This window comes from Sylvia atricapilla, chromosome 13 (assembly GCF_009819655.1).
Source record: "Sylvia atricapilla isolate bSylAtr1 chromosome 13, bSylAtr1.pri, whole genome shotgun sequence".
Taxonomy (NCBI): domain Eukaryota; kingdom Metazoa; phylum Chordata; class Aves; order Passeriformes; family Sylviidae; genus Sylvia; species Sylvia atricapilla.
In genome coordinates, this window is record NC_089152.1 from 16657349 (window position 1) to 16683670 (window position 26322).

Here is a 26322-nt window from a genome sequence, read left to right on the forward strand (position 1 = left end):
TTGGAGTTTTTCTGACATCTTTACCATATCTATAGGAGAAAAAAAAAAGGACATAAATAATAGAGGGAACCAAATAGAAGACATTTGTGTTGCTCATAGTCTCCTGTTAATAGTAACTTTTTATTGTCCAGATTCCTGCCAGCAGTTTGGTAGGGGTTTTTGTGCAAGCAGAAGTAATACTTGTGAAGCCATGGAGAATTCACAATTCTGAACTCTTCTGGAAGCCATTAGCTGATCTAATCTGATTTCATTACCTGAAATGTTTATTCTGAGATTGTGAGAGAGATTGGTTGACGGGTGAAAATGAGAGCAATACATTACTGGTTTGCTTAAAACAGAAATAACAAAAAAAATTCAAAATCAGTCTGTAGGAAACAGCCACCTTCACAAACTACAAAGAGGTGGGAGTGTGAGCTGCTGGGACACTTGAGAGACTTAACTCTCATCAGGGAGACTTGAGAGACTCGCTGGAGTGCAGTGACAGAAAACCTGCAGCAGTTTCAAGTTCAGGGTCAGTAACCAGCTGAGGAAAGAAACACACATCTAAAAAGATGACATTCTTTACATCAACCTTGTTTGTGGAGGAACTTTCAAATATCATAAACACTCAGGGGTTTAAAACTAGGAAGACATAAACCATCTACCTTCAATTTTGCTGAAGAAAAACATTCAGAGTTCACTCCTGATTTTATTTCCAGGCACTGGATGGAGATTTCTCCGAGGAGAACCGCAACAAGTGCAGAATTGCCACTGCACCTTTAATAGAGGCTGTGGAGAATTTGACAGCGTTTGCTTCAAACCCAGAATTCGTCAGCATCCCAGCACAGATCAGCACAGAGGTAAGGCAGGATACAGCTTTTCTCAACTGAAAGCCGGGTTTTTTTACACATTTCTTAACTTGAGACATGTTTCATAGGTATGTTTCAGAAAAGGCTGTTGGACTGATTATTTTTTTCTGTTTCTGTGTTGACTATCTGTGAATACAATAGGACAATGGAGGAAATTATAATTCCATTTTAAAGCTGTTAATTAAATAGACTTTTAGGAGCAGAAAGTGTGGATGAACTTGAATAATAATTTAAATGTTCTTTCTGTTCTTGTGTCTTCCTGACCATAGGGATCACGAGCACAGGAGCCAATTCTGGTTTCAGCTAAGACAATGTTGGAGAGCTCATCTTTATTGATCAAAACTGCCCGTTCTCTGGCTATCAATCCCAAAGACCCTCCTACATGGTCTGTACTAGCAGGGCACTCCCATACAGTCTCAGATTCTATCAAGAGTCTTATTACCTCGATCAGGTATGTCTTTTATAGTAACTGAGCAACTCTTCATAAAGAAAAATGCCATATGGCCATTAGCACTGTTATTTTTTACTGATAGAAATTACTCTGTGATGCCCAATATCTCCCCAGTTACACTGGGTGTTTAATCACAGCTGATGACTGCAGCACAGGGCTGTTCTGTATTTGTGTTCTGTTCTCCTGCTCTGGTTCCACCCTCAATTCACTCTAAGGTAAATGTAATAAAGAAAGCTGTAGAAAATGAACACTGGCTAATATTACCTCCTTGTAGATTGTGTACCAACATGCAATACATGGGAAACAGCTTTATTTATTTTAATTTTTTTTAGATTTATTTTTTAATATATATTTTTATTTTATTTTCTTTATTTTTCCTGTGTGCATTCAGGAAAGCCCCTGCTCCTTGCCACCATGCTCAGTTTAGTGTGTCTGTCTTGCAGGGACAAGGCCCCAGGGCAGCGAGAATGTGATTTCTCCATTGATGGGATCAACAGGTGCATCAGGGACATTGAGCAGGCTTCACTCGCTGCTGTCAGCCAGAGCCTGGCCACCAGGGATGACATCTCTGTGGAGGTGAGGCACAGAGCAGTGTGGACACCCTGCTGCTCAATCACAGCACAATCCACTGCCACTGGGGGGAGAAGTGTCCTTACTGGGGTCTTTTCAGGCAAAGTCATACACAGACCAAAGTGTATCACTTCTCCAAAGATCCCAGAATCACCAGGGGATAGTAGGGGTGAAAGTAGTTATTTTTTTGTTGCCACCCACATATTACTCTACTTCCTGTGCTGATGTGACAGACTGATAGAGTTTTTGTGGTGCCTTGCCATGTGGAAGCCAGGATTGGTTTCTGAAGATTCATAATATATTTGTCTCTGCACCTAGTCTATTACTAGAAGTCCAATGACATAAATGTCAATGTTCTTTTTTCTTAATGTCTAGTTTGTCCTTTTATAAGTGAAATTTGAAGGTGATGTTGATATGGTCACTTAAAGAAAGCTTTGTTCTCTGCCCTCTTCCTTGTCTTAACTCACACTGAGATTCTCATCTTGGTATTTATGTCTTCTCACAATGTTGCTTCTTGAAATTACATATTTATTGTAGTGGTTTCTTCAGGCTGTAACGCTGCATACTAGAAACATATCACACCAAATGAAACGGTGCAAAAGCCATTGCAGGAAATATGTCATAATTCATTTTTATTGAAATGATGAAGCTGTTGTGTTCACCATGTTGAACTGAAGTAAATGTTACCAAAAATGGCAGTTATTTATAAAGCAGTAAAGGAATGTAACAAAGGGCAAAAATATTTTTTTTCCCTCGCCTATCATGAGAGTGACCTTAATCCTGATGGCTGCCAAGATATGAAGTGCCTCTGAATTAAAAGCCAGTATTTATGTCTTGACCAGGCCATTAATATGCTTTTATTATATTTACTCCCATTCTGCAGATTGTATTCAGGAGGTCACTCCTCATGTCTGTCCTTCAGAGATGTGACATTTTTCCTTTGCCAGTGGATTTCTCACGCTTGCTTCAAAATGTGTGGCAGAGTTTTTTGTGCTTGCACTGTATTTTCTGCTTTGAAAAATGTTTCTTCACGCTTAAATCAGTGCTCCTGACAGTTTTCTGATTGGTGCAGTGATACTAAATCTTTGTCAGGGCAAAAAATAGCTTGGGAGATGTGAGAGGGGCCTTGATCACATTGCAGTGAGAGAGGAGACCTTAGCTGAGTTTGCTACTGTCAGCACTCTCCCCAGATATAAACCCAAGAGGAGCAGGCCCATCTCAGGGTTGCTGTTGTTGAAAGAGGCTAAGGGAAAAGCAATGAGGCAGTATGTGAGGGAAACCAGCAGTGTGGATTTCTGCATTCTGCCATAGCGGGTCACTTGAACAGCTTTGAGGGTCTTGCCTGGTCTGAGGGTGATTGTTAAGTGTGGAACAACTGGATAAAAGAACAGCTGTGATAGCAACTGACAATTTCTCTTTCTTTTAGGCTCTCCAGGAGCAGCTGACATCAGTTGTACAGGAAATCGGCCACCTCATCGATCCCATAGCCACTGCAGCTCGGGGAGAGGCAGCTCAGCTGGGGCACAAGGTACTGTCCTGCCGTGACAAAGTGACAAAGGCATTTGAAATCCTGCACAGCTGAATGTTAGGGAAGACCTCAATTTCAGAGCAGTTTCTCTTCCTATGGGAGAGCAGAAGAACACATTTGTAGGGAGAAAAAATACGGAATTTTCAAAGACTCAGAGCCCAGACCAAATAAACCTTTTTACATTTTGGGCCAGAGAAAAGATACTTTCATGGAGGATATTCTTTAGGGGCTTTGTGTAAATTTCTTCCTCTCTTATTTGGAGTGTAAGTAGGGTCAAACTCATGCTTATAAGATGTCTGTCCATAAAAACGTTAGAATGCATGTACCAAAAGCATATTTATTAAGGTTATTGCAAGATTTAGAAGTTTCTCACATAGCAAGTTCTCATCCTGTGATATATTTTTGAGAGTGAAAACTGTAGAGGCAACAAAGATTGACAGATTCCTCCCCTGCTCAGAGGAGATGTTTTTCAGGGATACTCTTGGATAGCACAGGGCTCCTGTGACAGTCTTGAACAGTCACATATAACCTATGGGGACCGTGTGCTTCTGGAGGAGGAGATGTGGCTTTGCCAAGGAGTTGGACAGTGGGGGGAGACACAATCCCTGGGCACGTGGGAAATCCAAACCCAACGCTGTACAGTGCAGAAGCATTGTGCTCCTTGAGCTGACCCACATCCCAATGGTAAACAAGGAATGTGTTTTCTCAGTTTCACCTGAGAAGTGTGGTTAATGGCTCTCTGGGGTCGTTCTGGCTTTCTTAGGTAACACAGCTGGCAAGTTACTTCGAACCCCTTGTTTTAGCTGCAGTTGGTGTGGCATCCAAGACACTGAATCATCAGCAACAGATGACTGTGTTGGACCAGAGCAAGACTCTAGCAGAATCTGCCTTACAGATGCTGTATGCTGCCAAAGAAGGGGGAGGAAACCCCAAGGTAAGGTGGTTGTGTGGCATGAAGGATGACAGAGGAAGGCAATTATGGCAGAAAACCCAGCAGCATGTACCTGCTGTACAGTCAAGGGATACGTTACAGTCAAAGTGCCAGTGACAGCTCTCCTGATGTCTCTTGAGAGTGGAAATGTTTCTTCAAGACAGAATTCCAGTCTTCTCACAGCATCCTCTCAGGGGACACAAAGTCAGGGTATGACAGCAGCTATCTAGGCTCTCACAGGGCAAGCAAGTGGCTAAACTCCAGGGTTTCTCTGGTGCATGGCCCAATGGGATGAGGACGTTTGCCAGGAAAGAGCAGCAGCACACAACCGTTGATAACTCAGGTGAGATTGTGCCTTACAGAGAACTGCCATCTTTAGAGGACAGTTAAAAACACTGGGGCTCCTGAGGCTGAAAATGTTGTTTGCCATGGCTCTTTGGAGGAGTTAACAAGTTCTGTTCTGTCCACTTTGTTGCAGTGTTTTACTTGTCATCTTTACCCAGAAGTGTTCTTTTCAGTGCCTTTACTGGTTTAATTTCTTACACTTCTGGTTCACACGTTGTTTTGCAGAGAAAATGTCCTCTGACTATCTCGATTTTATTATTCTGTGTCCACCAGGCATCTCATACTCACGATGCCATCACTGAGGCTGCCCAGCTGATGAAGGAGGCAGTGGATGACATCATGGTCACTTTAAATGAAGCTGCAAGTGAAGTTGGCATGGTTGGAGGTATGGTAGACTCGATTGCAGAGGCAATGACCAAGGTGAGCATAGAAATTGACCCCTTTCTCACTTTGTTTGAGAGCTGATCCACATTGCAGGGCTTTGGACAAACTGGTGCTGATTCAGTGGTCAGTCATGATATGTTCTTACAGGAAACCTGAAGATTATGTGATTTTGCATATTGTAAAATAAAACTAATGTGAGCCATGGTGCTCATGTTTACAATCTACGTGGTACCTGTCAGTAGAATTCTTACAAAATAGTTTGTTCAGTAATATTCTGGCATTTAACTATCATCTTAGGTCAAGCGACCTCTTATTTTTGCTTCCTTTTTTTCCCTTATGTTTCATGTTAGTCTCTTGAATGAACAGCAGGCCAACTTTGAAGCAAGTTACTTTCAGAGAAGATGATGTCCAAGCCTGAAATGCTCTGCTGTGCTTTGTAATGCATTCTACTGAAGATGTATAGTTGCAAAGTGTACATGAGTTCAGGCCAAATATTTGGGTATTCCTATCCTGACTTAAAAGACTGAAGACTTTAGCACATAAAGAAATCTTGTATTATCTTTTGGCATGAACATTTTGGTTTGTAGCTGTTGCACCTTCCTTTCTCTATTAGCTGAGAAGAGCAGATTGTTTGAGCTTGCATGAGCAGCAAACCTCATGCTCAAAAACACTGCACTTAACATTCTCTGCATCTTCCAGGCTCATAACCTGGGCTCAAGTATTTGCTGAGCTTCTCTGTACATCCTGGTGCACTATTTTCACTTGCATATCTGGAGAGAGAGGAGATCATAGAATTGAATCTATAATACAATTTTCCTATTGCCTGTAAAGTACGCTGTTTATTGGGACTTTTTAATGCTGTGTTTTTCCCTGTGTCTTGCAGCTGGATGAAGGTACACCTCCAGATCCAAAAGGAACTTTTGTTGACTATCAGACCACTGTGGTGAAATATTCCAAAGCCATTGCTGTTACAGCACAGGAAATGGTAAGAAATTACCTTTACAGGGTCCAAACTCTGCGTACATAAGGAACATGGAATTATTTGCGCAGTGTTGAGAGACTCTTGATCATCAAATTTTCAATCATCTTATCTCTTTTGGGGCAATGGAGCAAAAGGAGTGACTTTGTCAATTTAACTCTTGCATCTTAGTAGTGTGATCATAGAGGAGTCCTCTACAGGACAAGCACTGAATTGTATTGTGGCTCTTCTGCACAAAAGTTCTTTATTTGGCTCATTTTTGAGGAGAAATAAAAAGAAAACGACATGCTTTTTCATCAGCCCATTTAACTGGGCTGCAATGCCACCTTTTGTTTATCAGTGACTTCAGGATACTCTTTCACAAAAATATTTTCATGTAGCTAGTGAAATAACATCAGTGTTTTAAGAGGCCTATAATGCTTAATGAATGAATATAGATCAACATCCCACACTGTCCTTTTCTTTCATTTCTATGACTCACCTGGGTTTAAAAAAAGAAAAAATTGACACCTGTTGAATTGAGATTTTTCTTGACTTGTGTTTCACAGCAATGCATAATGTGTTTTCCCTTGGAACAGTACTGTGGTTGCTAATTTTTTGTTGAGAGAGTTGAGGTGGCTGTTCATGAGTGCTATAAACAGGACTTTTCACAAATCGCTCTTGCAGTCAAGACAAGTCCATGATTCTGCTATCTATGACAGCAGAAATTGGTCTAAAACTAGTTTTGTCCCAGGGATGGACCTCCGTTGTTTTTGCTTGCATTAATTTGAGACAAAAGAGCTATCTATCTCTGTTAAAAGGTAGGAATTTTCTAAAGAGAGATTCAGTTATTTATACTGACATTCTACTGAGACATTCTGTGTCATCCTGCCTATTTCTTCTCCATGCTGTTCCCTCATCTGAGATGTGTTTTGCATTGCTCCTCAGATTTTTCCATTTCCATGCTTCCACGTCTCAGCTGAGGCAGATGGGGATTAGCTCACCTTTGACAAAATAAGGTGGCTGTGACACACAAATCCCACTTTCCTTCCCAGTGTGAATAACTGTCCCTGACCAAGGGCCCCTGTGTGTCAAAGAGTGAAGTATTGGCTCTAACTGCTGCTCTTTGATTCCTCTATATGTGCAGCAACTGCCCAGTTGCCATGACTCTAATAAAGCATGTTTGCTTGGGTTTCCTCTGGAATTCTTGCTGGAGGACACGTCCCTTCCATGGCAAGCGGATTACCCCATTTTATCAGCGTGGCCAAACAGATGAGTGTGCTTCTAATCTGGGGTGTATTAACAAGTTATTCTCATGCCTGTCAATTGTCTTTTTCTCTTGCCTGTGTTCTTTTTCCAGATGACTAAGTCGGTTACTAACCCGGAGGAGCTGGGAGGACTTGCGTCGCAAATGACCAATGACTATGGGCATTTGGCTCTCCAGGGCCGAATGGCTGCGGCTACGGCAGAACCAGAGGAGGTCTGCAGCTTTTAGACCTCTTTATTCTCTGTACACGGTGGTGTTAACAAGGGTGTTCTTTTACTGTGAAAACACAGTAAAGGTGACAAGCCTTGTTATAAGAATTGCCCAATGAAAGAACAAAACCTCTGTCTGGCTTTAGAAAGAAACAGCTTGGGATAAAAGTGGATAATTCTATAGACCACAGCAGAACCTCCTAAATTACTTGGGGCTTTCACTTACAGGCAACTTGCAAATAGAAAGAAAACTTAAAACTCTTAATTTATTACTATGTGGCTTTCCTTCAATCTTGCGTGTTTTGACAAGTTACAAATTTGTATATGCTTTTTTTATCTTGCCTGTAAATGATTTTAAGTATAATTTCCTATCTTGAAAGTGAGATTCATGCAGTTGGAGCACAAGTATCTTTTGCTGAAGGACATCCTCCATAGCTCAGAGGTGGAATGTGATGTGGGAGAAGCATCTTACTTGCCTTGTGCTAAGTGAGGAGAACGGGCTGTTCACCTCACTTGCATTAACCTGTTGTGGGAATTGCTGCATCTTCTCTGAGCACAACTGCACCAACTGCCCTTTAACCCTTCTCTTCTTACTGGAACATAAACTTTGTCAAGATGGGGTAAGAGGGTGTCTCACCTTCTCCAGATGTATCAGATTATCTACATAAAAGTCCTTTAAAGAGTTTTTGACTTTGTGCTCACACATGCTGCTGATACACTTAAATGTTTTGTGCTCAGTAGCTACATGAAAAGCAGTGGCTTGCACTTGGCTCAATATTAAGTTGAATTACTATTTCTGCATGTTACTTTGTGCCTGAGGTTAAAATTATTCCATTTGTGATACTAATGGCTGTGATTCCTGCTCATGTATTAATCCCAAATCACACCAGAACGATGGCATACATGCAGAGACTACAACTATCATGTTTCAAAACAAGGACCACACATCTTAGGATGTAAGATTATTAATAAATCAGAAGTGGTAATAGCAAGGTTTTCCCCATTTCAGTGCTCCACATGGACGTGGTTGATTCTGGAGAGTGAAGACTGTGCGAGGTTCAAAACCAAGCAAAAAAAAACCACATACTGACATTTTTGACCCAATTTCAGCAATGTACAGCACTGTGTGCTTTTTTACCTGTTGCACATACCTTGAGTACAGTTCACACTGACAAGCAGTTCTGGTTGACAAAGTCGTGTTGTTTAAATGTGAAAACAATATATCCATTTGACTCGGGTACCTGTCTTATCCCTTCTCTTTCCCGGGCTCTGGGTCATTCCTGCCGTGTTTCCTCAAGGAGCTTTTTATAGGGCTGTGCTTCATGTGTAGATGGAATTACAGCTGTGCTTTTTTTCTGATCTTTCCAGAGGGTGTAGTGGTGGGCAGAATATTGGTATTCACCAGAGAAATGGTGTTTCCGTTTCTGATGACACAGTGTATCAGCATGACATCTCTTTATTTGCTTTCTTTTTTCTTGCTTTTTCCTTGTGCCTCTACCACCTAGATTGGGTTCCAGATCAGGACTCGGGTGCAGGAACTTGGCCATGGTTGTATCTTTCTTGTGCAAAAAGCTGGAGCTCTCCAGATTTGCCCTACAGACAGCTACACCAAAAGGGAGTTGATAGAATGTGCTCGTGCTGTCACAGAAAAGGTAAGACAGCTTTCCTTGTTACCCCGTGGTGTTTGTCTACCAAGCTTCCACTGGGAGTAAACCAGTCAAACTGGATTCAGTTAACTTTGCATTTTAACTTTCATACCTTCATTAACTTTGCATTTTAGTACAGTACAGTCTGAATTTCCCAAAGGTCCTCCTTTTCCTTTAAGCATTTGGTGTTGATGTGCTGGATTAGCCCATGATTAGTCCTTCCTCAGGCCTTGCAATAAAACTTCAACCTCCTATCAGATGGAGATTGGTCCAAAGCAATATCCTAAGATGTGAGATGGCTCTTGTGCCTGAGGAGGTGCTCCCTGGCCACAGTCACTGTGAGGTTGGTCAGTGACATGGTTTCATGTAGCAACGTCCTTCTTTTAGGACAGGGCCAAAGTAACTGCCTAGAACTGCACCTTCAAACTCTGTGCGGCTTCTTGGTCTTTGGAAACATCCTCTTCAAATAAATGGTCTGGGTAGTTTTGTTGAACCTTTTTGATGGCATCTCTCTCCTTTTGTTGGACATGAACATTGAGAGTTGGTGCCAGTGGCTTTCAGATTTCACCAATCACTATTGGTTCAGCCTGTGTTAATGTGCTCTCAGCTGTACCAGTTTCATGATTTATCCCAGGAGTAGGAACAATTCCAAATTTAGGCAGGGGTAGACAGTACCTTGTAAATAAACTTAAAGCTGATAGAGTAGTTATGATTCACAGGACCAACTTTCTTTCGATGACCACCTTGTTGCTTTGTGTTGTTTCTAGGTCTCCTTGGTTTTATCTGCCCTCCAGGCAGGGAACAAAGGCACACAAGCCTGTATTACTGCAGCCAGTGCTGTGTCTGGGATAATTGCAGATCTGGACACCACTATCATGTTTGCTACTGCTGGAACCCTTAATGCTGAGAACAATGAATCATTTGCAGATCACAGGTCAGTGTTGCTGAAAAAGATGGAAGAGTGCATGCCCAGGGGAGCAGTGGAACTGGCTGAAGAGACTGGGACATAGAGATAAATTTTTACCTTTTTGGATTCCTGTGAATGAAACTGAATAAGGCAGGAGAGTGAGAAGAGAAATAGGAAACCTGGGACTTGACTTGTTTGTGAACTGCATACTCAAAATTATTTCTTCTTTTACCCAGACGTTGCTTTGGATTTGTTGTCTTGACATGTCGAAACATGGATGCGGGTGGGAAGGGGTGGGGAACCCTGACCAGGACACATACCAGCTCTGTTCCTGTTGCCATTCTTCCTTCTACCTTCCTCATCCATCCTTACTTCAGTTTTTCTTACAATATGCTGATTAATATGGATGTTCAACACCTGGTACTTTTCTCACAGCATGGCCACATTTTCCTTTTAGTATTCTAATACAGTGCTCTCTGATGCTACTGCCCAATCTATTTCTTTTCAAAATGGCCTCATTTTATTACACTGCCCTGCATTTGCCCCAGATGCTCTGCTGCTGTTTTAATAGTTGGTTTGCATTTTTTTTAACGTACACCCTTGACCTGTGTTATTTTATGAACTGATATGATGATTTAGATCAGCTCTTTCGTGTAGCTGTTAGTCACCATAACACTGGAAAACACATTTTTCCCTTCTCCTTTTCCACTCCTTCCTTGCTTCCTCTTCTTTTGCTACAGGGAAAATATCCTGAAAACAGCAAAAGCTTTAGTTGAAGACACAAAATTGTTGGTTTCTGGCGCTGCCTCAAGTCAGGACAAACTGGCCCAAGCAGCTCAGTCATCAGCTAACACCATCACCCAACTTGCTGAGGTAGTAAAATTGGGAGCAGCTAGCTTGGGATCTGATGATCCTGAAACACAGGTGAGATGTCTTAAGATTTTCTGACATTCTTACAGAAAACAGTTTTCATTTGGTAGAACTTTGTGTGACTTATGTTTTTAAGCAACACAATATGGTTCATCTCCTCTGGGAGTTTTCTGGGTTTACTCAGATATCACTTGTTTAGAACACAGTCAAGAGGCTCAAGCATTGACTGGAACTAGTCAGGCCTTTGTGTAACCTCTTCTGCTTTTATTTCACTGCTGTGTTCCAGCTGGGATGCTTCTGGCAGAGTATTTGGCTCATTTTTACTAATTTTTGTTTGGAACTCTGGCTCATCCCATTTTTGTTCTGAAGAGCTTGCAGCTCATTAAAGCTGCTTATCCAGCTTATGTCTGGGCTGTGCTCTGTATTATTTGTGCAGACTGGCAAACTGTTGTGATTCTCCAGCTATATCTGTCTTGTTTTTCAATTAACTCTACAACTTTTCTGTGTGGATTATTCCTAGTGTTTTTTCTGTTGTTTGGTTGGTTCTCAGTGAAATGAAGGCAGGCAGGCATATTGCAGATGTTTGAAAAAACATAGATTTTTTTAGCTGTGTTCTAAAAATCACACCCTCATGAAACCCTCTTTATTGCCTGAGCTTTATAGAAATACCTATTTCTTATTCCATAGGTTGTTCTGATCAATGCTATCAAGGATGTTGCAAAGGCCCTTTCTGATCTCATTGGTGCTACCAAAGGAGCTGCCAGCAAACCAGCAGATGATCCATCCATGTACCAGCTGAAAGGTGCTGCCAAGGTAAAACCTTATTCCTAAATTTTATCTGAAAGTGTTTGTGCAATCACATTTGATAAACATCTGGAACTTTGACTTCAGTGATTTCTGATTGCCTCATTTCTTTGTTTGTTTAATTATCATGGTATCATGGCCAACACAAGAATTGAGATTTAGTCCTGTAACAAGTAGAATTCATGAAGTCTCTTAGGTCCTATTAGAAATAACAATACTTCCCAGCTTCATTTGCCTTGCTTCTTACCCTGCCACCTCTGAAAATAGGTGGAAGGATTCACATGTTCTTGTCTTCACTTCTCTCCTCTTTAGGTGATGGTAACAAATGTCACATCCCTCTTGAAGACTGTTAAAGCAGTAGAAGATGAAGCTACTCGAGGGACAAGAGCCCTCGAAGCCACAATTGAGTACATCAAACAGGAGCTCACGGTACTGAACTAAATACTTGTAGTGGCTTTTGCAAGTATGTCCTTATACAGAGCTGGCAGCAACTGCTTCCTTCTCCTTTAGACCTTAAGCTTTCAGTACAGATATTATTTTCTGATCTGATGCTGTTCACTTTTTTTTGATCCTGCCTTTGGTAGTGTCTCCTCAGCATCACTCTCATACTGCATCTGCAGTTTAAACTTGTTTCTATTTTTCCCTTATTATGAAATGATTCTACCTCTGATACATGGCCTGCTATGGATATTCTGTGTAAGCAGGAATTAATGATAGTCTGGAATTCTCTCCCAGATTAGGTGTTACACCATGACAGTTGTTTTCTTTCCTCTTTAAGACATAAATGTATAGTTAGGGTTTTTTTTTTACTAGCATAGTAGTAAGTGACATAAATAATTACTTGCATGTTTGTGAACAGGCCTGATTTTTTTCCCTTCCTTTATTTACAGTCAATTTTTGTTAAAAAATCCTGTAGACACAGCCTTCAGCAGGAAATGCTTTGTTGTATAGGCTGTGGATTAGCAATTCTTACACCATAACTGCACCATGGCACCATTTTGTCTTGTGAAATGCTCTCCATTAAACACCAAGTTTTCACTGTATGAGCAAAGCTGTTGTAGTGAGGAAATTTATTTAAAAATATGTTTTTTAAATATCTATTTAATATGCATTGGGAATGCATATGGCAATCATAAAACCTCCTGATCTGGTACCTGATCAGGGATGTTCTGTACAATATCTCACAAGTTACTGTCGTGTATCCTCATGTAGGCCTGGCTCTTACATCCCATCCGGTGACTCTGAGCTAAAACCTGTTCAGATCTGTCACTGGAGGATTGTGCATTAGCATATTCTCAGTTTGGTTGGTATCTGTTTGAAATGTTCCTCTTGCTTTTGTCAGCATTGCTAAGGGATGGACCTGTGGTTGTGGTGTTGTCGTTGTGTTCATGGGGAGAACAGAGGGTGGCAAATAGGTACTCAAGATCTGTCAGGCTTGATCTGGAATTCCAGGGGCTGACTCTGAGCAACATTGAGGGATGTCTTCACACGTATAACTAGAATTCATTTTTGAACATCGCTTCTATTTCTGGAGAGAGAGAGTGACAAACTGATTAACTGGGAGCACAGGGTATAGACCAGGCTCATTTTTGTCCAGACATTTGCATTCTGAAACCACTGACCTGCTTAGGTCGCACTGTGTGTGGTCCTGCTTAATTGTGCACTCCAAACTGCCCCTGCACAGTAAAAGAAAGGCAAGTAAATACAGACTAAAGCTCAGGAAAAGAAGATATGTGATCCAAGTACAATTGCACAGTTCTTGTTACCTTAATCTTCCCACAGTTCCTATATTCCAGAATTCATGTAATTGTCAGGTAATTTGAACTATTTTCACATGATTCACCCTGCAAAATTATATCCTTAGGTTCCTAAGGGAGACTAAATATAGCCTAAGATACAACGCTCCACCTCTGCTTTTTTAAGACACATTTGAATATTTTAGTTGGTGATATTCTCAGTCTCTACTGCTCTGTGCTATCAACAAGCACTTGGTAGGGTCCAGCCTTTGCAGGGGAAAGGTCTCCTCATGTCAGCAGACCAGCCTAAACAGCAGTCAGGATGAGAAAAGAATGCAGTGAAAGGAACAGTAATTCTTTTCATTGGGTAAGGCTCTGAACAGCTGCCTGTAACTGTCATGTGGGTGGTTAAATGAAGATGAGATGAATGGGTTAACACTTTTTATTGTCTCCTTCCCTCAGCTTATTGTTTCTCTCTGGTGTCTGTAGGTGAGCAGGCTTATCAGATCCAGGCCCATGACAAGCAGGAATGATACCCAAGTACTCCAAATGTGTTTCTGATTTCCTGCTCTTCGAAGGCTGCTTCCGTTTGCTGTCTCCTTCTCATGGTTGTTCTGCTTTGACTGGACTGGTCCCAGACTTTCCTTCTGCTTTCACTTTTAGGTGTTTCAGTCGAGCGAGGTTCCAGAAAAGACATCATCACCTGAAGAATCAATCCGGATGACGAAAGGCATCACCATGGCAACTGCCAAAGCTGTTGCAGCTGGGAACTCGTGCAGGCAGGAGGATGTGATTGCCACAGCAAATCTGAGCCGCAAAGCCGTAGCTGACATGCTAACAGCCTGTAAGGTAAAGATTGCCTTCCTTGCCTAAGATTGATCTTTTTGTGTTTGTGTGCCTCTACATCCAGAGGACAGGGTGTATTTTGTTCAGTTTTCTGCTTTTCATATGAGAAAGTGAATGGGTGAGGTAATTTTAAGGGAACCTCTCTCAGAAAGGATTTTTTTTGTGCCATGCACATAAAAAAACCCACAGCACTTATTTTTACTGTTTTCTTTTTGTGAAAATGAGGAATGTTATTTGAGTTGAAATTTCCTGGTTTCCAGTCAGAAGACAAACCACCTATGCAAGTTGTAGAATATACAAATATTCCTGTGGTCACAAATACAATTTCAATATTCCCAGAATGCTGAAAGAAATCACTCTGATCTATCTTTAGTAGCTCTTTTCCCCCCTGACTGAATCTGTTGATTTGCTCAATTTCTTTTGCACTTTTCAAAAATGTGTGCAATTTTTATTGCAATTTTTTTATTAAAATAACTGTATCCCTATAAAAGCAGTGTAGCTCTATTTTCTACACTGTATGCTCCATAAATGACTGTTAAGCCATTTGACTTTGTTCTGATGATAAAAGAATCTAGGCATAAAAAATGGGTTTATGAGGATCTCATTCCTTTTGATTTTCAGTAGCAACTGTAGTCATAAACTGTCTTTGCCTGTAAATCATAGTTATTTATTTTTGTCTTTCCATGTATGGAAGGTGACAGTGGAATAATGGTGCTCTCTGTGTGGTGTGTGATTTTCAGTATTTGATCAAATCCTAACTGCCTACATCAGTCCCACATTGATTTTTAGCCTAATATTGCCCAAACAGAAGGGTTCAAAAAATGATCCTCTTTCAAAAGTGCAAGTTCTAATTTAGAACTGCCTTTATACAAAACCACTGAATGAAACTTTTTTTATTGACTTAGTTTTGTAGCAGATTTTTTAGTGTCTAACAATTCTTGACCACTTTGCATGCTTCAGATTTTGATTTGTCTTTCCAAACAGGCAGCAGATTCTTAGGAACAGAATCCTCTGGTTTTATTAACATTATAAAACCCTTCCATGCATGTGCAGCCCAGTACAAACTATTGAACATCTATTTATGAGTATTCCTTTCTTTATGGTTTTATGTTTGCATTTGCTCCCAGTTAATTTAATGATTTGAGTGGTTTGTGTATTGTAAGTGGCTGACAGGATGAACCTTCCTGCAAATGGAACAGTGGAGGTTTGGGATGCTGGAAAAGCCTTTGTGATCTCCCAGGGATTTGCTTTCACAAAGAAAGGAGCCTTCAGGAGGAAAAGGGCTGGGAATCATTTTACTTGTAATGATACAGTGTCAAGGCCTAAGATCTAGTCTACTTTCTTGAGACCAAGAGCATTTATTGGACAAACAGGAAAAGTCTCAAGGAGTACTAATTCTATGCTTTGTCTAAAATGTATGAGAAAATAGCTGTGTCATTTAACAAAAATTTTAAATACACAGTTTGAGCCAGACTTGATTTAGAAAATCTTGTTTCTACAAATTTTGCTCAGAGTCTTAAAAATCTTATGCCATTAATCCTACAAATCGACTACTGGACATGGCATTTCCATGATAAACCACATTCCTTTGTTTTAGGGATAGGAACCAGCAGTCTTCGCCCAACTGTCCTGTAAAAGCCATGTGATGTAATCTGACTTGGGTTTTGTGATAATTGACAAACTGGAGGGATTTTATAGTGATATTAAGCTCTGCTGTACAATTAGCACTGATAAGTTATCAGATTTGTATGTTCTTTGGGCCAAGACACAGGTGCATGTGTATGATCTGTGGTAGAGCTGTACAGAACAGCTCTGACTTCCCCAGTGTCAGGAATTTGAATAGAAGTTCTATTTAATTGCCTGTTGCCTAAAGCAAGTAGTATAAGGAGTTTGAATTAACAGCTATATGGATGCCTGTGCTTGGTCTGCTATAGATGAATTTACAGTGCTCATTATGAATTAAATTCTTATAAGCAGATGCTATTTAAAAAGACAATAAGGATGCTTATTGTGGGATGTACTGAGATAACTCTCATTAAAGTCGGTGGAAATGCTGTAATTACATTTATTGAATGTTAGAGCAGGCCCTAAGATAACACAACAATTTCTTTTTTTATTATCTATTTGTATTAAAATAATGCAGTAATTAACCTGTGTGTAGTATCACTCTTTGCTGTTGGAAAGGAAACAGATATGAAAGGCCTATCAAACCCACAGGAAACACTGGAAGCAAGCTAACACTTAGATCATTCCACAGGCAGCAGATTGAGGGAAACAACTTCTCACCTTTTCTCAGCACTGGTTGTGCTGCTGCTGGTGGCACTGGAGGCAGCTGAGCAGAGCCTGGGCTGGAGGAGGAGAGACAGCCAAGCTGTGGTTCAGCCAGGGAAGAGACAGCTCTGGGGGCTCACAGCAGCCCCTCAAACACCTTCCTCCACACCCCAGCTGTGCTGACAGGGTAGGAGTTGGACCAGAGGCAGGTAGTGCTGGCTGCCCAACTGCTGTGGAAAGCATGTGGAGAGAAAATGAGGGCTGATAGTGCAGGAAGCCTCAGCATAAAGAAACAAATGTGTTTTCTGGCTCTTCAGACACGTTTCAGTTTGAGATGTTTGGGCAGACCTTCTGCCCAAGGCTGGAAGAGAACACATTTCTGTTGCAAGTCCCCACCAGTGTAGTGAGATGTGTGTATGGCTGTTTCTGGGTTATGAAAATGATTTCCTAAAAGAACTCTTGGCTGTGAAGTGTATGAAATATATACTGAACCCTAAAAAGGCTCTCAAAATACACTTGACCAGTCTTGGCTACATATGTAAAACACAGAAAGAACTTTATATTTCCCTCCTACAGAGGCTTGCTCTAATTCCCTGCATTACAGTAATATTTAAGTGCAGTACTATTTAAATAGTATTTTAGGGTGCTTTACAATGTATGCATAAGAAACATTCAGGGGCCCTTCGTCTGTTTGAAAATTAAAAACAAAACAAAACAAACAAACAAACAAAAAAACCAACCCAGAACGGTTCTGAACTTTTTGGGCTTTGGCAGCTCATTTGAAGTATGCTGAGGATGAGGAAAATCCGTCCCTGTTTCTCCCATCTCCTTCCCCTCAGACAGGGTGGTGGTGGGATGAGGAGGGGCCGTTTCTGTGCTCTGCTCATCCCGAGCTTCCCTGCAGAGGGAGCCCAGAGACCAGCCCGCCCTGGCTCGGGATGTTGTGGGTTGCAGGAAGGCCGAAAATAAGTGAGCCGTGAGCTAATCCCCATCCCAACGGGAGAGGAAAGGCTGCAGGAGTGGAAGGAGCTGATCTATGAGAGGAAATGCAATGCGTTTTGGGAACTTTCACTTGGCTACAAGTGGTGCTTCTGCTCAATAAAAACGTTCCCTAGAAGTTTATTGTAGAAAGTACAAGGCTTTGAAGAGGATGCAGGTTTCACTTTTTATTAAAAATAAAACGATTGAATTAGTTGGGCCGTGTATCAAATGCCAGACATTACACTTAGTGGAAATCCTTACAAAGGCCTGACTCTGCTGCAGCTTCTCTCTGTGTTTAAACAGATGGTTCCAGCACTGCTACTGCTGTGTTAAATCTCCATCAAGCTAACACCATTAATGAGCCTTTACAGAACTGGAGCTCTGCTGCTCTTCCAGCACCATTTGCTTACAACAGAAATGGCTGGCCCTTAAGCTCAAATGTCGGTTGCACACTATAAAAAAATCTCCTCCCTTGTCTTTCCCCCATCTCTCTGTGTTGATCTTCTCACGTGGGAGCTGTTTTGGATACTGATGTTGTTTTGCCTCCCTAGCAAGCATCCTATCACCCAGATGTGAGTGAAGAAGTTCGGGAGAGAGCCCTGCGCTTTGGAACAGAATGTACCCTGGGATACCTGGAACTCCTGGAGCATGTTCTCCTGGTAAGGAGGCATCGACATGCATGGACTGGGCTGCTTCCAAGGAGAGTCATCTCACTGCCATCTTTCTGTAGTGATTGCTGGTGACACTGCTAGGTTTTATCAGTTTGTCACAAGATTATGAAGGTTCATTGTTAGAGCAAGCTAAAGGAACCTCAATATTTCAGCTCAAACTGTGAGGCAGAGAGAATATTGGAGTACTTAAATGGAGCTGCATTCAGGGTCAGATCTGGAGGCAATACGGATCTGAATGTAAAAAGGTCCCTGACAAAGAAATTAAAATAAGGCATTTCAGTATTCTTTTAAGCCCAGAGTAAACAGAAGACATACTAGGCACAAGCCTGTCCCCTAGATTGAAGAGGTTACATAATCTTCATGAAGGCACTGTTACATGCCTCTCACAGCCACACCTATTCCAAGCCATCCCAAAACCCCCAGCCAGCAGTGCCTCACAAAGAACTCTCCAACACATCAGACTTGGCACCCCAAAAGCTCTGCATAAAACTTCTGCACCCAATCCAAACTCATGAATCCTGCTGTCAGTGGGCTTTGCTTGATCATACGTAATTTTCACATAATATATCAATTATCCCATAATATTTGTTCTTCTGTTGCTATTACTTTTGTAGGAAGCAATAAAATGTGTTTGAACTAACATTTATGAGATATTGAAGTTTCTGGAGAAGACTTAAACCAGCAATTAGCTTCATGGATGAGCAGTGATTTCTTTTAGGTGATTCTCAGCTGACATATTAAAGTCTCTGAAACTGGAATTTGCAGCCACTAACTGCTGATTAGGAAACTTAAATCAGTTTTTCTGCTGAGAACAGATCATGTGTAATTATTTGCATCACCTTGCTGAAATTCATATATAAAATAAAAGTACAGTCACAATTGTGCTTGCCACTAGCAGGCAAAATAGTTCAAGAAACTTGGAACTTAGTAATGGAATTCTTAGAGCTGTATGCAGTAAGTGATTTAGCATTGGATGTCTGATCCATTTTTAGTTTAGAGGGCTGTGGGGAATTTTTCAGATTTGACCCCTAGAACACTGGCCGTATGTGTTTCAAACTAAGTGCCAGAACAGACCAAAGACTTGAATCAATTTTTGCTCATTTTATTTCTCTCTCTCTGCATAAGTCAAGAGGCTTAAGGTAAGAAAGGCATGTTCCATTTTACTGAACAGGCCTTTCTTGCCCTAAGCCTCTTTACGTTCAGTGCCCTAAAGCCAGGAGCAAGTTCTGTCCCCTTGTACCACCCCCTGCCCCTTCCCTAGTGTTGGCTGCATTAGCAAATTCTGGTGGTTTAGAAATCCTAGGTCAGCAATCTCATTTAATTTATAACCTCCAGAAATGTTAGATCATGTGGATTAGGAATCTCGAGTTGGTCCATCTGGCACACTGTGATACAGTTGTCACTAAGTTCAGTCGTACCCTCAGTGGGCAGGCCAGGGATGCTTACAGGGGTGCCAGGGGATATTCAACAGCCACATTTCAACATTGTCAGTTCCTGTAGCTGCGCAAGGCAGGGCCACTTTCCTGGTGTGTGTCCAGCATTGTAGTGTCAGCCTCTGCTCCTAGTGCTTCACTGACAGCTACAGTTCTCTCACTGGGCTCTCAATTGCTATACAAAATAAATCTTTCACTAGAGTGCCTTGGGAATCTTCCAGCATTCTGGATTCCTTACTAACATGCATTCTCTTTTTCTAGATTCTTCAAAAAGCAACTCCAGAGCTAAAGCATCAGCTGGCCTCTTTCTCCAAGCGGGTTGCAGGTGCTGTCACAGAGCTCATCCAGTCAGCAGAAGCAATGAAGGGTGAGTTGGGAAGCCAGGCTACCAGTGTAGTGTGCTCATCACTCCAGAGAGGATGAGCTGATATTCTCTGTAATATTCACTGCCAGCTCTTCTCAGTTATTTCCTGCTGTTATCAGTACATGATCCTTGGAAATGAAGCTGGACTATAAGCCATTTTCATATATGGGAATCTATTTTTTCTTTCCTCCTTATCTCTTAATATAGTTACTCTTTTTCTTAAAACAGTGATCTCCATTATGCAATTTCCCTGTGCAAGTAGCTTCATGGAATTCTTCAGCTTTTTCTTCATTCTCTTTTATATTTCAAAATTTTGGTTTCCATTTGCTACAAGGCAAGCCAGTATCAGACTTCTTCTATTCCCTAAGTGCTTTTTTTTTAAATCTTTATATAATTCTCATCTTTGGACACATTTATTAATTTTTGGCAATTTTTGCATTTTAATTCATATTCATTAAAATTTAAAAGACACTTTATTTCTTTTTCCACTTGCTGCCTGTACAGGATGTCATCATCCACTTTAGAAGCTTTCTTTGTGAGAAGTAAAATGTTTTTTAACCATTCACAATTTTCTTTCCTCATTTTAATTTATAGGTACACCATAAAATTGTCTCCTAACAAATTTAACATGTAAATATTTTAACCTTTATCAAATGCCTTTTTTGAAGAGGAACTGTTACATTTTACAAATTTAGGGTTGACTATGTTTATACTTGCTTCCTTCTTTCCCCTTCCCCCACCCCCCCCCTGTTTATCTGCTAGTATTAGGGTTTAATCTAGAATGTCTTCATCCTGTACAGCATTTGAGCTGAGGAATGGTTTTGAGACCATGCCCTTAGAGGTTATGAACTTCTTCTGGCTGTTTCATTGTTTCCCTCAATTCAGAAAAGGGATGCTTTCTCAATCCTGTAATTCAGAGAATGGTGTTAGGAAATCAAAAATAACAACGCACTGACAACTTCCAAAAATCTGAAACCACTTCCAGCCAAGTATTCATTTTGTGGATCTACCAAATTTCTTTGAGAAAAGAGAAATGCCAAAAAGTCAACAGCAAAAAAAAAATAAGCTGCCCTTCAGATGCCCTTCAGACACAGAAACTGCTTTGGCATTTTCTACATCACTGTTAGACACACACTGCAGAAAGTGTGCTTCTTCAGTCAGTGCTAACTTCATCCCCAACCGCTGCCAGCAAACAGCCAGGTCTGTGCAGGAGGTGACTGCAGAGTGTGCAGGGGCTGACTGTGGTGGCTGTAGCCTGTTTTCTCTACCATTATGTCTGACTTCTCAATGTACCCCATGGTTTGGTCAAGTTAGGAACCATCTGATGGTAAACACAAGTTGAGTGACAGCTGCTTTTGTTCCCAGTATGGACAGTATCCCTTTTTGAAGCTTCTTTGCTTACATAATTATTAAATAAGTTACTTTCATGAGAGAAGAATCCTGCTAAATACTTCTTTCCCCTCTGCTTTACAATTTTTTCTGTGACATAAAACCACTGGTTTCATGCCATTCTGGCACTAAAATCAGCTTTCTGTGATGTACATTCTGTATTGGACACTTGAGGTGTGATTGCAGTTCCCCCTGTTTGAGTGGCAGCTCACAGTGACACTGAAGTTATTGTCTCCGTCTCCATTAATTTCAGGGACAGAGTGGGTGGATCCAGAAGACCCAACAGTCATTGCAGAGACAGAGCTCTTAGGGGCTGCAGCATCAATTGAGGCTGCAGCAAAGAAGTTAGAGCAGCTAAAACCAAGAGCCAAGCCCAAGGTGAGTGTTCATCCCCGCTGTTTGTTTGAGGTTAACGAGGCAGAGGATGCACGTTGCCCATAGTTTGGTGTACTTTGCTACTGGCCACGATCATGGTGTAAACCATCAAACCTTGCATGAGTCTCAGTGCCACAAAATGCTGCTCTGGATGGCACTTACCCCTGAGGGTAGAGGGTAAAAAGGTGCTTTTCAAGGAGTGAGCCAAGCACCAGCCATAAGCAAGACTAAAACCAGCATTTTATGGCATGCTTAGAGAGTAGCTGTTTCAGTATGGAATCAGATACGTTGTATGATCATTTCTATGTCATTTTCCTAAAGGAAATTAAATTACAGTTCATTATATCAAGTAGTGTTGCATGTTGCCAGGTCATTTCAAACGTGTCTCTGAAGATATAAAATTAAGCCAACTATTTCCACGTGCAGTATAGATGGAATATATGAAACTGGGGGATCCCAGAGAATTGCTACCTTTTACCTGGTGTTAACAGGCAGGTTTTAGTTGAAATTACCATGTTGCATCTCTGTAAAATGAAAAACATGTTTTGGCTGTGTAATTGACTTCAGGATAGGACTATGTATCTATTTTCCTCTTTATGCTGCTTTGTAGGTGCAAAACTGTTTTCAAAGGAGAGCTAATGAGAAGTCTTTCTGCAAAGCAGAGCTCAAGACCATTCAGTGTTGGATGATTGTATTGGTGCAGGGTAGTATTTTGTTATGTAGGAGCATCAGATGAAATAGTTCTTGGAAGCTTCAGCCTTTGAGGACTTCCCACCCCCCACTCTCAGCTTACTATATAAGAATAAATTAGCTCATGAAAAAGCAATGCTCTTTGTCTGCATTTTTTAACAAGTACATGCATTTTGTTTATAAAGAAAAATGGTCCTTTATAATGAGATTCCACAGGCTGAGGCTGAGGAGTGGAAAAGTCCTCCATCACCTTTTCTATACAATCACTGCACAATAGCACATGTGTGTTGCCTGGTAACCACAGAGCAGTTGCCTTCCAACATCTAAGGCCCTCCAGGGTCATTGTGATTTCCCAGTGAATACAGTTCTCACACCTGCTCATCATTTAACATGTTAATTCCAGTATCCAGGCTGCTTGGGACTTACTGGTTTGTTTGTTGTTTTCTGAAACTAAAATTCATATCCAGCCGTTTGCTTGATTTGGGATTTCAGCGGTCTTTGCATCCTTTTCAGATGTTTAATCTCTTTCACAATAGGGATTATAATTCACATCAAAATGTACTAGGAAGATCACAGAGTGGCTCAAATAGTATTTTTTCTGCTGCAGACTTGTAGCTTGTATCCTCCCAGAGCAGGATTTCCTGTGGTGAACAGGCTCTCTCTTTCTAATGCCCATCTTTGACAGCATACAGAGTGGTGCAGTAAGAATGCTTAGACTAGGTAAGGGTTGCTTTGTCTTGTGCTCAGTCCGTGAAATGCAGGAATAGGAGTTATTTTCTTCAATGGAACAGAGTATCTAGACAATATCCTGCTTTGGTGAACAGCAATAATCATCAAGTGAACTCACAGAGAAGTCCTCAGTTGGTAATTTTAGAATGTCTACCTGCAGAAATTCCATTATCTTCATCATTACTAGCTGGTGGCTGATTCTCTGTTTTTTGGTAAAGTTTTTTTGTTAGTGAGAGTAATTTGATTTAAGCTTGAAATTTTGATCTTTGTGTTCCTGTTTGTCTTTTACCTCTAAAAAAACCCCAATAGTAAAGGCAGGGTTTCTTCACATTTGCTCTACTATCTTAATTTTTTTTAACTTTTGGATTTTATTATTTCTTCTTGTCCTTGTTTCCTCTTCACATTTTTGCACCTATCATAACCCCCTTGATGTCTTAAACTGACACAAATAGCATGAGACATCTTCATTTTCTGTTACTGGGAATCATCCCAGAGAACAATTTCTATTGAGAGACAGTCCTGCTAACTGCTGCCTGTGCTTTATTGTACAATGCTGCCTTTTTTTTTTTTTTTTTTTTTTTTTTTTTTTTTTTTTTTTTTTAATCTCCTTTAAATCGTGGTTGTTTGGCTGCAGGTGAATGTGCTCCCACAATACTTAGTCCACTAGTCCACAGCCCCACTGACACTCTATAAATATCTGTATGTCTTCTGAGCTCGTATCTTGGAAGAGCTTTGAGGACTCTCCTGAGCAGGTGTTACTATTGTCTGTAACACAAAACCTGTTCAGTATTCTCCTTGCAGTGTTCAAGGTGGGAAATTATCTGAGAAGCAATGAGATATTTATGGTTTATTAAGCAGGATTTGGCTGTCATGTTTCCTTTAAGTACAATTATTTTTCCTGAATGTGGACTCTTACTTTTTTCAGTTTTCCATTTGGAGACTCAGGTGTATTGCAGTGCAGACGCACGTTCCTTCTCTTATGCAAATATGCTATTTCCTGTAAAATAACAACCCCCAAAACTAGTAATTTTCTGAAGAAGAAAACTATTTTGTCTGATAAAGTCTTCATGCTAATACTGGGCAAAAAAAAAACACTTTTAAGTGAAAAGGTATGGTAGATGAGGTACAACAGGAGAGAGCCTTGCTGTCCCTACCCTGTTCTGTCTGCTCCTCATGCTTCTGTGCAGGCCTCTGCCTCCAGACACGAGTGTCTTGTAGTTACTAAGTTCCCTGCTGGTAGCTTTCAGCAGTTGGTCCTTTGTTTTTTTAACCCAAGATGAATCAAACCTGGATGCCTTTTTCTGCAGGACTCTGTGTGATATGTTTGATATATTAGGTTGTTATTTAATCCAACTATATATCAAACATATTCCTACAGTGTCCTGCCCTGTCTCCGGGGGTTTTAACGTAGTAGAAGGCAATGTGAAGGAGTACAGTCACAAGCAGTTTAGAAGACTTCCTGTAGAGTCCTAATCTAATCTGATATAAAATACATACATGGAGGGCTCCTTTATCAGTGGAGTTGCTCTTGAAGAGATTTCTAAGTTGTGTAGGGCTCTTTGTGACAGTGGCAGCTGTGCCAAGAACTGACTTTCATTGGAATGGTTATTGTGCTTTCCATGGCTCAGTGCAGTAACTTACTCATATTGGGTTGCTCATTATGAAGTAGATGATGAGAGGTGTTTGAAAATAAACCAGTTTCTCTTTTGTTAATATTTTCTACTGCTTTGCAATGAGATTGGGGGCTCATTTGTTTTCCTGTTAACCCTGACTTTATTTATGCTGCCCCTCATAATGGAGATGCTGTATAAAAATGGTTAAAATACACTACAAAAGCATATATTTTTTGTTTTCAATGGCATAATCAACATTTTTAGGATATTCCCTTCAAAAGACTTGGTATTGAGCCTAACGTTTGTTTGTCTGTTTTGGTGACTTCATTTTCCAATCCATTTATAGCTGTACGTGGTTAATAAGAGTATATTAGTTTAGGCTTGAGGAAAATGAGATGCTGCTCTTCATGGGGGCTGCTTGAGGAAGAAGAAGCTAATAATTTGTCATAGATCTGGTTTTCTAAAGAAACCTGCTCTAAAATCTTACAGTGTGATATTTTCTGCCATCTATCACATGATTGCTCCCAATTTTATTCACGAAGGCTGTGAACTGACACGTTGTGAGGGTACCATTTATGAGTGTGAACTTAAGACGGTCCAGGAGACACTCTTTAAATAATGGGAATGGTGGAATAATTACTTGTAGGGCATTTTGCTGTGCTCAGTCTTGTGCTGCTTCCTGTCCTCATTGCTAAGGAATGCTCTTGGGAGGGCACTGGCAGGAAACACACCCGCAGTGCTGGCTAAGCGTTGTGCCTCCCCTACTGGGTATCCAGCCCTTAGATGTGTGTCACACCTGAGAATGGGGAAGGGAAAACCCCAGGGAAGGACTAGAGAAGGAGGATTTGTTAGAAAAGATGAAAAGCCAACAGGCATTCAACAGTTTGAATGCTCTGTAAGGCTGCTACAAAAATAAATTCTTCACATAAGGGGTCAACTGTCAAGAGAATCTTTTTCCAAAAGTAGAAGAAATTGTGAGATGGCAGAGAATGCAAGACTTGGAAATTTCAGAAACTTGAGGTACGGCTTGTTCTCCCAAGCCCTGTATTTCAATAATTGGAAAGAAACTGATTTGGTAAACAGGGGAGAAAAATTCTGTTACTAGATGACATACTAAGCTTTAGCTGACTGTTTTCCTGTTGAGCTTCACCTGCTGCTCCACAGTGGAAGTTAATCCAGCCATTGTACAACGGCATTCTTGATAATGCAAACTTCAATTTCTTGGCGTTCTCTTTGAAAAGCAGTAATTTTTGCTTAGGACTTGTGTGCAATATTTAGTCTACTCACAACCTTGAACTGAGTTCAGACAACTGCTTTTGTTCAGCATCTTTTTGGTGGCTGTTTTTTTCACAAATTGAATTCCATCTGGACACATACACAGCTGTCCAATAGATCAGACTATGGCCATGAGCATTTTTAAAAATGTCAATAAAGATTGACACCTCCTTTGTAATAAATAAGCAGATATTGAAGTTCTCACTTATTTAAGTTTGAATTCCTGACAGT

At 40.8% G+C, this 26322-nt stretch overlaps 1 protein-coding gene across 1 annotated transcript in view; it reads left to right on the plus strand.

Annotated features, from left to right (window-relative positions):
• TLN2 (talin 2) overlaps positions 1-26322 on the plus strand; it is a 138971-nt gene that overhangs the window by 102390 nt on the left and 10259 nt on the right. Inside the window, exons 37-53 of the mRNA XM_066328590.1 lie at positions 699-839; positions 1118-1299; positions 1743-1875; positions 3296-3397; positions 4161-4331; positions 4947-5093; positions 5941-6042; positions 7376-7495; positions 8997-9143; positions 9905-10071; positions 10785-10968; positions 11602-11727; positions 12031-12147; positions 14118-14303; positions 18104-18211; positions 19918-20023; positions 21663-21787. Coding sequence (XP_066184687.1) covers positions 699-839; positions 1118-1299; positions 1743-1875; positions 3296-3397; positions 4161-4331; positions 4947-5093; positions 5941-6042; positions 7376-7495; positions 8997-9143; positions 9905-10071; positions 10785-10968; positions 11602-11727; positions 12031-12147; positions 14118-14303; positions 18104-18211; positions 19918-20023; positions 21663-21787 — 2364 coding nt within the window. The remainder of the gene's footprint in view (positions 1-698; positions 840-1117; positions 1300-1742; positions 1876-3295; positions 3398-4160; positions 4332-4946; positions 5094-5940; positions 6043-7375; positions 7496-8996; positions 9144-9904; positions 10072-10784; positions 10969-11601; positions 11728-12030; positions 12148-14117; positions 14304-18103; positions 18212-19917; positions 20024-21662; positions 21788-26322) is intronic.